This window comes from Rhipicephalus microplus, chromosome 8 (genome assembly GCF_043290135.1).
Source record: "Rhipicephalus microplus isolate Deutch F79 chromosome 8, USDA_Rmic, whole genome shotgun sequence".
NCBI classification, from domain to species: Eukaryota; Metazoa; Arthropoda; class Arachnida; order Ixodida; family Ixodidae; genus Rhipicephalus; species Rhipicephalus microplus.
In genome coordinates, this window is record NC_134707.1 from 72025078 (window position 1) to 72040183 (window position 15106).

General features: G+C 40.9%; 1 protein-coding gene and 1 long non-coding RNA gene across 6 annotated transcripts in view; one reads left to right on the plus strand and one right to left on the minus strand.

Moving 5' to 3' along the window:
- The window catches only part of LOC142769152 (uncharacterized), a 29826-nt gene extending 16490 nt beyond the window's left edge, over positions 1 to 13336 (plus strand). Inside the window, exons 2-3 of the long non-coding RNA XR_012885686.1 lie at positions 9450 to 9600; positions 12072 to 13336. This is a non-coding gene — a long non-coding RNA (uncharacterized LOC142769152). The remainder of the gene's footprint in view (positions 1 to 9449; positions 9601 to 12071) is intronic.
- The window catches only part of LOC119165875 (uncharacterized), a 97351-nt gene that overhangs the window by 55348 nt on the left and 26897 nt on the right, over positions 1 to 15106 (minus strand). For all 5 annotated transcript variants that reach the window (XR_012885684.1, XR_012885683.1, XM_075872108.1 and 2 more), the window contains 4 exons: positions 12093 to 12149; positions 10780 to 10800; positions 4341 to 4397; positions 242 to 298 (listed from right to left, as the gene is read on the minus strand). Coding sequence is in view for 3 of the 5 variants with exons in the window: in XM_075872107.1 (XP_075728222.1) it covers positions 242 to 298; positions 4341 to 4397; positions 10780 to 10800; positions 12093 to 12149 (192 nt within the window). In the remaining 2 variants the exon portion in view is untranslated. The remainder of the gene's footprint in view (positions 1 to 241; positions 299 to 4340; positions 4398 to 10779; positions 10801 to 12092; positions 12150 to 15106) is intronic.

The window sequence follows — 15106 nt, forward strand, 5'->3', positions numbered from 1 at the left end:
TTGTGAAAGAAGGTTATTATTTGTTCACGCACGGTTATGCTGTAGAATTTGTTTCTGTCCGCATGCATACAGTAGAAGAATACAACGTAAATGCCAAAAAATGTAACACAAAACAACACTATTCAGGGCCCGATAAATTGTGCTTCATCAAACTAGAGCTTCTGGACGTCTTTTTGTTAGATAATTTATTCTGTTTAAATATATAACTATTTTCGAACTTGCAAGCCAAAACAATACGCACTCGGAACACCATGCGGAAACATCTTGGGAAGTTTTGCTAGCATCGCAAACTTTTCATCTGAAAAAAAAGTATTTTTACATAAAGGACTATAAATTATTGCCGTTATTCATTCAGTGCCACATACAAAATGTGACCGATGAAACAAGAATTAGCTGAGAACAAAGACAACACAAAAGTAAGTCACGCGTTCTCTCCGGAGTTCCTGTACTATTTACTCTCTCTCAGGAAAGAGAATCACATGAACGCGTCTGCTAGGAGGCCTTAGAAGAGCTTTGAGTCATCGAAGTTGTTGTAATTTTGCTTTTTACAATAGTAAACATCTGCTATAGAGTGTAGCAGCACATTTTAATTTGCAATATAACAAAGATTCGTATATCAGAAAAAAGTTGTTGCTTTGCAGCCACATAAAATTGTCGCAAAAGTTTTTCTCTCTTGAAAACAGCGGTAAGATGCACTCATATTCAAGAGCTTAGAAATAAAGGAAGCAGACAAAAGAAGAAGACGGCAAGGTTAAGCACAAATACATCTGGTTGGCTATCCAACACTGGGAGATTGGGGAAGTGGACAAGAAAAACGAGAAAGAGGCAAGAGAAGAAAAGGGAAAAGAGAGAGACACGATGAATTCACTGCCTCGTGGTGAACTCCACCGCACTTCAGAGGCGTTTGTTCGAGAGTTTTGAACGGTTACAAGCAAATTATGTAGGCCAATTTGCTATGATTCAGATAAGATTCCACATATGAATGATTGTTTCTGTTGACTTTTGTTCCCCAATACCGTAACAATTTATTATGTATACAGTATAACACATAATTAACGCCTTTGGTTTTACGACGCAAAACCTCGCTAAGGTTTTGAAAAGTTGGAAATTGTGGTGTTCTCAAACGTGTACTGACACCCGAAAATATCCCAACATCTCAAATTCACTTCATATTCTTGTCAAACATTGAGTCCATCTCCTTTGCACTCACAGCACATCTGTAGTACGTTCAAAAATCGGCATTGTTAGTGTGATTCCATCTTATCCAAAGGTAGGGCTTCGAAAGTTCTCTCACTCAAAGGCTTCAGCGTCTCAATTTCGGGATCGTTGAATTGACTATCGCCACGCAAACACAGATGGTCGAGTGGTGAACAGTCTGTAGCTTCGAGGGGGGCCTTCAGGACAGGTGCCATCGCTACGATAGTTCGTCATCCTGGCCTCGCAAATACTTCAGGCAACCAACGCTGCTTCTTTAATTGATCAGTCACCATTTTGGTATCAGTCTTAGATCCACAGTCGTAGCCGTAGCTTTTGGTACTAAATATAAAGAACAGAGACCGAAAGAATTCCTGCTTTTTTCTTCCACTCTAATGCTATACTGCTCGTAACGATGATTGTTGGCGCAGGATGCGAAGCCGTCTTCACCTTTCATTTTCAACAACACCTTCTCCAAGAATTGTGTTATGCCGAGTGCACAGATGACAACTCTCGTAAAAATATTCCTTGAGCCCGCTGACCCGGATAAATATACCTGTTTCATCGGCCACATTGAAAGACAACGCCTACAGCGCTGCCATAATAAAACCTTCGATTAAATTGCAAAACCACTTTTACTGCGAAAAGATGCAGTTTGAATGAGTAAATAACACCTTGCGGGCGAGCGTCACATGTTCTTTTTTGTTTGAGGGAACAGGTCTAAACAGAAATAGGCTCTTGTCAAGCACCGTAGGACTACAGGTTACCACAAAATACAAAACACAGCTTCTTTAGCAGTAAGTTATGTTTGGACGAAGCAGAAGAAACTGCAATACGTTATGACACTTTTCTTGTTTATGTCTACAGGTGATAATGGTCAATGAAAAGTAACCACAATGTCTTGTTTGAGCTGGATAATTGAGAACAGTTCAGGTCAACTTAAGTGGTGGAATATGAAACTAGGAACTAAAAAATACCAGGGAAGTATGAGCCCAAATTGAAATAATATTTTGACAACTGCTTGGCTCACGCCCGTCTCAAATTTTCATTGCAAGTTGAGAAGATTAAATCAGTAGCAGCAAGTGCTAGATACTTCACCTGAAATGGGCGCAGCTACGCAGAGCAACAAGGTTCACTGGTTGACTTTCAAGCAGAGGTCAACGTTTGTTTTAAGTATGTAGGCGTTGGTTACCGCTATTCAGCTTAGAAAGGTCTCGTAAAGATACACTTCTCACTAGTCCACATCTACAAGCTTCTCATTGGGCTCGCGGCACTGTCCCAAGTGTTTTACCAACCGCGACCTTGGTCGAATTGGTTCGCAATGTACGCTCGTACCAGAATTCTCGCTTTATGTTGAATCTGGCGCCATCTATATCTTTTTTGCATTTCGTCACCGTTCATCTTCTTACGGCGTTCCATTACCGTGAGAAAAGCATGAGGTGTCTGACTTTGCCCATAAAAACCCATCTGTTACTTTCAATATTTATTCATGGTAGGCCCTCCGACATTTCACTCACTGATAACTTGTGATAACGTGTGATTTCCACATCATAGTCAAAGGAAGTGCGACTGGGGTATCAGCCTTCTTGATAGAGTATCAAAATGTGTCGAGATGGGTGGGTCTCAGAAAAGCTCGAGCGTTTTGAGATGCAGTGCAACAGAGGAACGCAAGAGAAGCACCATCCACACACAAGTGAATAATTTTATGAATGACCCTTCATTAAGAGCGCTATGTGCTCGCCACTTACGAAAGACTCAAATGAACCGAAAACAACCCTTTCTTGTTGGCTTAATCGAGAATGAAGACATGTTTTGTTTTCACTACGATGACAGCGTGAAAACAGCCCAAAACACAGAACTAAGTAGAGGTGACCCACAATACCATTGGTTGTGCTCCGTGTAACATTTATTAGTCCCATTTTTTGCGGTGCCATTTTTATAAAGTGTCATGTCCCAACCAATACTCCTCGACACACCTTCGCTAAGGTTAAGAGTGATCAAAGACAGATCTTAGTGTTCCAATTTCGGGGTCTTTGAAAGCCTTTATTTTTATAATAGCGTGCAAAAAGATGTTAGCAGTAACCCTTATGTAGCGAGAAGCAATGCAGAAAAAATTCATGATGGCATTGGCCCTGGGTACGATACTGAGAGAAGGATAAACTTTTCAGACTAAGAGAAATTCTTTTTGAGAAATCCGTATTGTTTTTGGCCCCGCCGTGGTGGTCTAGTGGCTAAGGTACTCAGCTGCTGACCCGCAGGTGATGGTATCAAATCCCGGCTGTGGCGGCTGCGTTTCGGATGGAGGCGGAAATGCTGTAGGCCTGTGTGCTGAGATTTTGGTGCACGTTAAAAAACCCCAGTTGCTCAAAATGTCCGGCGCCCTCCACTACGGCGTCTCTCATATTCATATGGTGGTTTTGGGACGTTAAACTTCACATATCAAATAATCAATTCCTATTGATTTCCACGTGTTTTGCTACTCGAAAAGGGCAATTGTCAATATTTCTCTCTAAACCGTTTCGCCACACAGCATAATCTCGTAGAGCTGCTGAAGAATATTGTAGTTGACTTAATTTAAAATCACGCTTTATGCAGTCATTCAATGTGAGCTTTTGAGTTAAATTAAATTTGTGTACTTTAAACATCAATGACTTCGCTCTTATAATGAATTGATTAAGGAGAGCCCATCGGCTGAATGCTCAGTCTGGCATTTACACTATATAGAACCATACGCAGTTATTGCAGGCTTATTGAACAGCACACTTTTCTACTTTGTGGTTAAGTGACAAGATATGATATAAATGAAGTTGTCGTGAATCTGCCCAGTTTCACGAAGGCCAACAACCTCATTGCTTCTATTAACAGTACACCTGAAATAATATTTTGAAAATATTGAGTGCGTTGCGTTGCTGCTTGTGGCACACTTAATAATCACAAGTATACAAAAGCATCAGAGTCCAGTTTTAGCAATAGCGTATAGGTAGGCAGTCTTTAAAAGAAAGACTTTCTAAAATGCTAAATCTATACGAACATTGAAAGCACATTTGCAATTTCTCGTTTGACGCAGTTTGATAAATCTAGAATAGTCTGCTTGCTTATTAAGCTTTATGTTGAGTTAGTGGTGAGAGGATCAAGCAAATACGCACTCATCTTTGAAACTTGTCTCTGGTTTTCAGGAGCAGGTCCAGTATATATTGGACGTCCTGGAAATGAATTAGGGACAAGATATTTATCATAAGAAACCCAGGCATAATGTTAACATCACTACCATTTATGTTGACGTAAATCGGAATGGTTTTCAATATACGTGGCACTAAAAAAACAATGCATCGTCTTAAAAGCAGTTTGTACATCGGATACCTTAGTTTTTAAAATGCATTTCGAAACTGTGGCAATAAAATTGCAAGAAAAGCTGTAGAAAGAAGAACATGGAAGCTTGTGGCGATAAATCTATAAACAGCGGTTTTTTCAAGCCTACGTTTCGGCACGCGGACTTGTCTTCGCCAAGGCTAGAGCAGGTTTAATTACTCATTAAGTCCAAATAAATTATTTTTGTTGCAATGATATATCTGAGCGCTTGAACGCTATCAGGTCGAGGCACGTAAGGGAGAGCAGGCACGAGTATTTTCTGTGGACATTATTGGAAATGTGCCGTTCAAGGGGCTAAATAGAAAATGTATGACAGTGAGTTACCTAATATTTCAATTATTATTGCGTGGATAGTCCTGGTAAATATCTGACAAAGTTTAGTGTTTCATATGCGAACGAAAGCGCTCGAGCACTACTTATTGTGCCGTACCCACTTGTCATGGGCACGGCAGCATGGCTGCGATGCGTCTCGCTAATCCTTTCATCTATCTCGTGCAGCTTTTTGCGGCACTGTTGACTTCGTCAGCGGTGCACAATGGATCATGTGTTCGGACACATCCTGCCTCGACCAAGCTAATCAACGACATCGACTTACATGAGGTGAAGGCGCCATTCAACCCGGTGATCTGGACGCTACCCCACATGCGCTTGTCGTCACTGATTACTTCAGGGAACGGCGCCACCACGATGACGCAATGGACCCACAAAGCTATAAGAATGCCACACGACCCTCGAACAGCTCATGGGCACGGCAGCATGGCTGGGATGTGTCTCGCTAATCCTTTCATCTATCTCGTGCAGGTGATGAAAAATTATGGCATGTGCTCCCGAACCAGCTACCCTTACATAGTTGTGCTGCCGTGCCCATGGCTGATTTGTTCTATATTTTGTGATTTGGGATTGTTTCTTGTGAAATTATTGCTTCTTGCTGGTGACGTAGAGACTAACCCTGGACCTAATATTACGCAATTTTCCAAACAGCTCCAGCAGATAGCAAAAGATGTTAAAGGAATGAAAGAGCTAACATTGGCATCCATTGACACAAAGTTAGAAAGCCTACCCACTCTTGAAAATGAGATATCATTGTGCATGAGGGAAATCACATCATTACGAAATCTCGTATCTGAACTAGAGATGAAAATAGACGATTTAGAAAATCGGTCTAGAAGAAATAACCTCATTATACATGGCATCCCCGAAGAAAAAAATGAAGACCCGAGTTCGCTTGATACCATTGTTAACGGGAAAATAATAAGTGACATCCTAAAAACAGAACCTGTCGCTATAGAAAGAATTCATAGATTAGGCAAACCAGCTACAAAGAAGGTTAGACCAGTTATACTCAAGCTGCTTGATCACAGAGACAAAAACAGAGTGCTTAAAAACTGCTTCAAATTAAAAGGCTCTAGATTTGCCATCAGCGAAGACTTCTCAAGTCGAGTTCGTGATGTAAGTAGGAAATTATGGAGCTGTGCGAAGAAATTCAAACATCCGGGAGATAAAGTCATAATGAACTACGACAAACTGCGCATATACGGAGAGCTGTTTATTTGGGACAGCAAAAAAGATGACATTGCTCCTGCGGTATCTAGCTATAATGCCGATGATCAGCCAAAAAACAGTCAAGACGATGCACGGACATTGTGCCCGCGCCGCCAAAATACTAATCAGAAGTAACGTTTCTAAACATCAATGCGCGTAGTATCTTAAACAAAAAAGACTGCCTGGAAGATCTGCTCATTTCGCTAGAACCAGAATTCGTAGGTATCACTGAATCATGGCTATCCCCTGGTACCCTAGATATGGAGGTAACTCCTCCAAATTACGCGATTCTACGCAAGGATAGAGAGACACATGGGATTGGAGTTGCGTTAATAATAAGCAAAAAATGAAATTTAACGCCATTACCTCATGTTGAAGGAGTAGAGGCAATATTCTGCAAGCTTTTACTCAGCTGCTATTCAATGATTGTCGGTTGTGTTTATCGAAGTCCTGCTGCTGACACACTGACATCATGCTTTTGTTGTACAAATACACGCATAATCACCTTCGACAGGGCCGATTAATCCTTCTCGGGGATTTCAATCTACCTGATATCAACTGGTTAACAATGGCGCACCATTTCGCCCATTCAGATGTTATTTTAGATATTATGTTAGACTTCAACTTACACCAAGCAGTTAATACGCCTACTCGCAATCATGGGTTTGGTGGGAACATACTAGATCTGATTTTCTTGAGCAGTCACTTTCCCTTGGAAGAAATAAAAATAGAGATAACAGACGGAATATCGGACCACAAGATGGTAATGTGTAGTATACCAGTCAACAACAAAGGCTCCAAATCGGTGCTTAAATCCTTTCCCGACTTTCACAATGCTGACAATACTAGCATTATCGACCACTTTTCACACGAACTATCATCATTCACCGAAATTTTCTGCCAGGCTTCAACTGATATTGAAATATTATGGCATACGTTCAAAGATATTGTCTCACATTGCATTCAAAAGTTCGTACCCTTAAAAGCAAAAAAGATAAAGAAACATAACCCATGGATCACGCGTGACGTCATTCATGCAAAACGTAAAGTGAAGCGACTAAGAAAATTACTTAAGAAAAAGTTTACTACGTCAACAAAAAGCAAATTTGACGATGCCATCATTAGGCTAAAAGTAACTTCAAAGGCCGCAAGAGAAAATTTCTTTAGTCACAAACTAAATATCTTCATAAAAACATCACCTACAAAATTCTGGAACTACCTCAACCCCAAGTCATCCGATGAAAAAACAGCTTCCCTCAGCGAAATCCTAGCTACTGCGAACGCTCTTAATAATTATTTTCAATCAGTCTTCACACGCGATGATAACAGTACACCTCATATGGAGGCATGTGCTAAGAGACATATAGAACCTATTACAATCACTGAGTGAGGCATCCTAAATATTTTGCTTAATTTAGATGCCAAGAAAAGCTCTGGGCCTGATAATATTCCCAACACATTTCTGAAGAAGTACGCAGCATGGGTCGCAAAGTATCTATGTTTAATCTTTGACAAATCGCTAACAACTGGTAAGCTTCCAAAAGAATGGAAGACCGCTCGAATCACTCCTGTACACAAATCCGGAAACAGGCATGACCCAGCTAATTTCAGGCCTATCTCAATAACGTGCGCAGCATCTAAAATACTTGAACACGTTATTCTCAAACACGTAACATTGTTCCTTGACGCTGAGTCTATCCTAACGCCCTTCCAACATAGCTTTCGCCGTGGATTGTCTACGGTGACACAACTTTTGGAACTTGTTCACGACCTGTCCCTGGGCATCGATTCCAGAAAACAAATTGACCTTATACTACTAGATTTTTCAAAGGCCTTCGACGGAGTGACTCACCAGAAACTAATTTATAAGCTTAAGTTAACGCTAGGTAACGGCCCCATAATTATTTGGATAACTTATTATTTAGGAGATCGTTTACAGTTTGTTGAAATTGATGGCAAGTCGTCTGATACTGCCCAAGTGATATCCGGTGTACCACAGGGTTGTGTCTTGGCTCCGGTTCTTTTTTTAATATTCATCAACGACCTACCCGCTAATATACATGTCAACATCAGACTGTTTGCAGATGACTGCATTATCTATAATATAATCAACACGCATGAAGATCATGTTGCCCTTGACCGCCCTTTACAAACAGTAACGAAATGGTGCTCCGATTGGCAAATGACATTAAATGCAAAAAAATCAACCCTACTGATAATGTTGAGAAAGAGGAATAAATCATTATTCCCGTATAAAATAATGACACGCAATTAAGCGCCATTACTGAACATAAATACTTGGAATGACCAATAACTGAGGACCTTATATGGAGTAGTCACATAAGCCACATAACAGCGACCGCGCTCAAACGACTCTTTTTCATGAGACGCCGCCTCCGTTTAGCCCCCATAGATACCAAACTGTTGGCTTATAATACATTTGTCCGACCGATACTAGAGTACGGAAACATAGTACGGTTTCTTTTCAATAAACAAGACATCGCTAAACTTGAAGGTGTACAAGAAAGGCAATACGGTTCATTTTTAACAAGTATGGGCCACATGAATCACCTACGGTGTTAATGAAAATGGCTGGTATAGATACTCTGCAGCGCCGAGGCAGAACAGCTAGACTGAAATTTATGTACTTAATAGTTCATAACAAAGTAAATATTGATGCCACAAACTTCATAACAAGTTTACAAACACGCCCTACCAGACATAACCATACGCAGATGCTCACTGAATACACCTTCCCTACCGACTGTTACAATAATTCATTTTTTCCATTGACCATAACAGAATGGAATAACCTTCCCTTACATATCATAGAAAGCGCATCACTAACACAGTTATTAAGTGCACTTGAAAGCGTACCTTGAACCCTGACAGACAGTTTTTTTTATGTATGAAACTACACCTGTCACAGTTCTTCATCCTTTGTCTCTCTTACCTTTTTTTCTTTTTAAATACCAGAAACCCCACAGTATGCATTTGTCGCCTCGCTCTAAAAGCACCACTGTATAAAAATGCTTACACCATAGTCTCACAATGCTTTTTCTTTTTTTCTTTTTCTCCTTTTTTTATCTTCCATCACCTACGGTTTTTATGCGAGCCTGTTTTCTTTATATTATTGTGTCACTAATCGCTCTTGTGTTGCACTTTTTTTTATAATTGGTTGGTGTTTCCATTGTATCACAATTTGTGTTATGTTGTATTTAACTATTGTATATGTCCTCCTGCTATGATCCCTTTGGGATTAGCAGTATTTACAAATAAATAAATAAATAGATGAACTGGCTAACCTCCCTGTCGTTCCTCTTTCAATCCTCCTCCTCCTCTAGATCTAGCAGAAAGCAATGGTGTTGGCCCTACTTATCTCGTGCAAGGGGCATGGAATGTGCAGGAGAACGAATGCGTGCCCCCTGTAGCAGTGCGTACATTCTCCTGTCTCATGGAGTCGCCCAGAGTTGCGTGTCCCGTCTTTGTAATATGGTAAAATTACTACTTACACTTTCGAACGTTTTGTGTCCTTACCAAAATGTTTGTAACAATGTGATTGACAGTGAGGTAGCTTTGCTCTGTGACAGCCACTATCCTGTATGTGTGCGTTCACGCTTTCTTCATGCCATATATTTTGTGTCAGTCACAACAGCTTGTAAACAAGGAATCTTTCCGTCTTGTTTCACGCAACACTCTACTTTCTACAGCGTTACGCTGCTGTGAGTTCATTACAACAGATAATCTTCGTGCAGTAGTCGTGAAGAATATATCATCAAGTCGTATTGGAAGATAATGCGAATTGGTTTGTAGATCAAACTTTATACGGTCGACAAAATCTCTGGAATATTCGTGCAGCTTTAGACATTCGGCAAGACAGGCTTTGCAGTAATGTCTTGTCCCTTTTGTGCGCCAGTCTTTACACGGGTAAAAGCAAAATGATTTAAATATTTATAGGTTTCATGAAAAAAACTGCACCTCTTTCTATCCCATGAGTTTGAAGGCAGTCTTCCATTATGCAAATGTTTTTTTCTGCAGGCGTTATTTGTGGCACTCTGGCAGTATACGGGAAGGGAACATGCAGCCAACTAAAGAAACTGACGTAATGCTAAAAATAACGTCCAATGTTTTGTAGTATTTGCACATCGTTTCAGTAGGTAGGTGAGCAGTTTAAAAATAGGCGAAATCAGCATTCACGCCACCTCTCAAACTCACGTTATCGAAAGAGCTGCTGTGGTTTAACGTAAAAATATATTTACTAAAAGTGTTTGGTTTCTGCCAGTATAAAACTAGTGCACAAAAAGATTGCCATATCACTATACAGTTTTTGTTTCCGAATGTTAAAAATTCATAAAAAGCCTGGTTATCTTCTCGGCTATATAAATATTCATCTCCAAATAAATTGGCATTCCCTCTGACTACGACGTCATGAGACAGGCTTCACCATAACTGGAACAAAATCACCTGTTGTAGTGACCTCACACAGCCTAACATTGAAAAAAGTGGATTTTTATGCGAAACAAGACTAAGAAGTAGTGAACCTAATAGAGCTCCCTAAGAATATTCAGCGGCTTAAGTGAATATTGTTTGCAAAGAAACATAGCGTATTCCAAAGTTTGCATGTATGCGTACACGTGACAAGACGTAATTTCAAAAATTGAATTGATCACTTACTTTTCGGTCCTGGCAACCTTCCTGTGAGACAAGAACTTCAATATTAGATATTTCACTTCATCCAGTTAGTCACGTGATCGTAAGGTTTAAAATAGAATTTTGAGTAATAACACATGAAATTAACAAGATATGCAAACGAAGGAAACCTAATATACTGATGTTTAGGTGAACCCAATTACTAGCGAGAACAAAACAGGAATACGAAGCAACAAAGCCCCATTCTACACATTGGCATCTCTGTGCTTGTCATTTTTCTTTATGCTCACCACAAACCAGTCGAAGTACCTTCCTTAACATTCTCCAACACCGCAGTTGTTTCGTTGTAGTGCGGTGCCAAATAGAACGCAGCATCACATTAGAAAAAAAAGCACCACCAAGTGATTGTGTTTTGTCGCACTTTGCTGCTCTACAATGAACTGGTCCAAGTCATCATGCTTCTTGAGACTTTTCTCCAGCATCTTTATCATGGTTAAATGATTGACATTTAGCCATAGCTGAAAATATGCGTGAATTATAATTCATAATACTTTGAGACCAACACTAAGAGCAAGAAAAAAAGCTGATATTACTGCAAATACTGGAATAATATGGTACAGCGCGTAGTTATTTCCACCTAGAAAGTGATTGGCGGCTTATTGTATGTCTCCACAACAATGCGCGATTGCTGATTTTTTCTCTTGGTAAAATGTATATTTCTGTATTGTAGGGGGTTTAAGTGTAGCAGGAATGATAACTAAACTTTTTTGCCTCTCCCTTTACTCAAAGTTCACGTTGAAATGAAGCGCATGCCGCAGAAATAATATAATCGTCCATTTCATTTATGCACAAAAGATTTATTCTTATTGACAACATTTTTCATCTAGGCTCAAGTGCAAACGGGTCGTGGGCCAATAAGCCTAATTCAAGTGCCACCATATAGAATCGCCAGCAGCTTTATTTGTAGTGGTGGTATATTGCCGCCTACGCCTATAAAGATCGCTTCTACGGAGAGTCGCAGACTTGTCACACGATAGCCGCACGAAACAAATCTCCGAAGCCACCCGCGTGCCTGCACAGTTAACGCCTTTCGATGTGTGCCTATGCGGTAAGACATGGTGCTTTTATGATTTCGGTTTACATTCTGAGACATCGCCTCGTCCTTCGTCACGCAAAGCTAATTGCACTTTTATATCTATTTTTATCTTCTTTCTACTAGTTATTCATTGACTTCGACCAACTCTGAGCACGCTAAAGTAGCGCTTCTATCACTGTCTTTGTAGCTCTCCTTATTTGTTTGCTTGTTTGTTTTGCAGAAGAAGAAATGGAATACACACCAGGCAGTGAAAATCGACGTCCCTGTCCAAAAGGCCCTTTAGACACCGGATTGATAGCTGCAGGATGTTGCATTTAAAAAAGTAGGCATAACAAATTTTACATATGAACATATATTGCAGAGATACAATAGTGTGCAGCAAGATCTTTATCGGATTGTACACACTTAACAAACTACACAGCAAAGACACAGATGAGGTCGAGATAATACATTAGAACCGTACAGCAGAATGTGTTTTTTACTACAGTGTAGCTACAAAAATAAGTTAATTTTGCTAAAGCGTCTGTAATGCAGCTGTGGCTGCAAGATCTATAAGAGTTGATTCATGAATTCTAACCATGCTACTATGCAAGGACTTCAATAAATATATCCACAGATGACTCCAGGGGGGGTGGCGGAGAGGGTCACAGGCAAAGACGAAATTATTTGTTTAATACGCTGGCTGTGCTGAATGTGAGGCAGCCGCTATACGCGCCGGGGCGTCGTCTGGGCATACGAAACGTTTTGAGACACCAATGCACGATTGCAGTTTTTTTAAAAAAACTTAAAGCCCTGTGATTATGAACAGAGGGCATTTGCCTACAAAATAACATGGGAGAATTGTGGCATGACTTAGGCGAAACGAGCCATAAACAAAACACAATAAACCTTAAGGTACGACAGGACACTCCGCTGAGGCAACCCCTGACCTCATCCTAAGAAGGATCTTGTTGAACGATGTTGGACGATAGCAGAAAGTTTCGCTTTAAATATTTCTAGAGTGATTGTGGACAAGTTAACAAAAGTGGTACAAAACAAATTACTCGAATTCACGTTCACCTGCCGTGGGGCACACCCGTTCAACAGCAAGCTTGAACCTCTTGCACATGTTTCCAAGGGTGCATGTGAGGCGTAACACAGAGCACGTATGTCGTTAGAATGTGGGTATATTAAACGCCATACATGTATTACCAACACTTCCAACTTCATTACATGTATAAGTACATATTCTTCAATTGTTCAAAAACACTGTGCTTCGTAAATGAATGGTCATAACCACCTTAGGTGCTTTTGTAGCAAGCCTTCTTTCAAATGCTCGCCAAAATTCCTGCTTTAGTTGTCAGCCACGGTTTAGTACATTGTAATAAATTTCTTTTAGATACCAAATATATGTCGTCTAGTAGGCATAGTCAATGCTTCATCACTTAGTGGCGATTGATTTAAAGAACATACTGTTCATAGCACTGAGTCCAGCAACGTGCACTGTAGGACAATTTATTTTCATCTCTTGATGGAAATAAACTTTTCGTTTTTTTATTCCTCCTATTCAAGCACACCCTCAGATTCTTCTATGTGAAGGTGTGGCTTCAAGTGCTCTGTACTTTTCACCTTGGCCACCTTCAGCCTAATGTAAATATTTTAAGGAGCGTCTTGCTTCGAGAAGAAAGCACAGGATAGGCGTTCTTCGCCCAGAACAGCTTAAGATAGGGTCATGTCTTCTCCAAGTTGTGGCTCGCTAAAGCTCTATTTAAAGATTGTTGGTGTGGTAACAATCTCAACATGGGTAGCAAAAACGATCACAGAGGTAGAAATATTCACCACCCGAACTCGAAGCCAGCTCCCTGAAAATTATTTATGCAAGCCCTAATGGCTTAAGTCTACATTTTGCGGAATATTTTGCGCTTGTAATGCTTACGAGTGCTGTGCGAGAGCTGTCAATATCTTGAAGGTTTTCTTAACTTACACGATTATGCCGCAGTAACTGCTGTCATCCTGCGTCTATACTGATGATCTATTTTTTCTTACTTTAGTGGTGCCCAGCGCTCATGATTTTAGGCTCACGTAGACGAAACTAAATGCTGGTATCTTTATAAAAATCTATCGCGTAAGTGAATTTTCACTTCCTCATCTAGAGAGAGAAAAAAAAGAAGCAAGGCCGGGAGATTAACCTGATATTGGCATCCATTCACCAATCCATTCACCATCTGTGTTCCATTCACCATCTGTGTCACGAGCGGTTCTCATTCGATAAACTATCATTTACGTCGCTCTCAGCGTCATACCCAATAACACGTGTAGTGCCCAAGAACGTTGGATGTACTGTGCATAGGTCACCGTGCTCACGAATGAGTCGACTCACATTGACTCACTGAGACTCAAACTCACGGCTCCATCCGAGTCTAAGAGAGCCGTGAATCAGAGTACGGATGTGCTCAGGTGAGTAATATTTTTTCGAGTCATGTCTTAGTCCAGTTGAAGAAAGTTTTCGTGGGTGCGAGTCTGAGTGAGTTCGGCGCTGGAAAAGTTTTCCGAGTCGAAGTCTAAGTCAGTTCAAAGAGCAAAATATATTTACTTAGTGAGTCTAAGTGAGTTCCACTTTATTTTGCTACTCTAAGGTGCCCTGAGTGAAATCGATGATCACGTCGCTGCAGTGCCACCGAGCACGCGCACATCAGTTTCAAGTGAAACCTTAGACATGGGTGTGGCAGGGTGAACTTTAGGAGAGCACTGACAGTGTAAACGTGGAGGACCTCGCATTCGCCGGGCCAATGCTGCAGTCTTGGCACAAAGACAAGGCCGAGAGCTGAGTGGCGGCAGCAACAACGTATCAATCATCTGGCGGCTTTCAAAGGATCACTGAATCCTGAACGGTAATAGAGGCGCATGTGGGAGGTGGATTCTGCCAGCCGCGCAGCTGATTAAGCTCACGACGTCAAACGCAACAACGGCTCGCCGAAAAAGCGGTGTTGCGGGCATAACACCATTACTCTGATCATAACGGAAGCACGTTTTCTGGGTTGAACGCCCGCTTTCGTTGGGAGCTCGTCATGCCGCACTTTGGCCTCAGCTGCCACATCTGTGAGCGCCTGTGGCTCGAGAACACCAACTGTGATTGACGCATTACAATACGCATTTAACCGATCATTACGTTCCTCCATGACCGTGATCACGTGAAGCGGAATGAGTGACATGTGAAATAGACACTGTGGTAAAACCAAGCGATACTTATGTCTAACCTCCTAAAGATGCACGAAC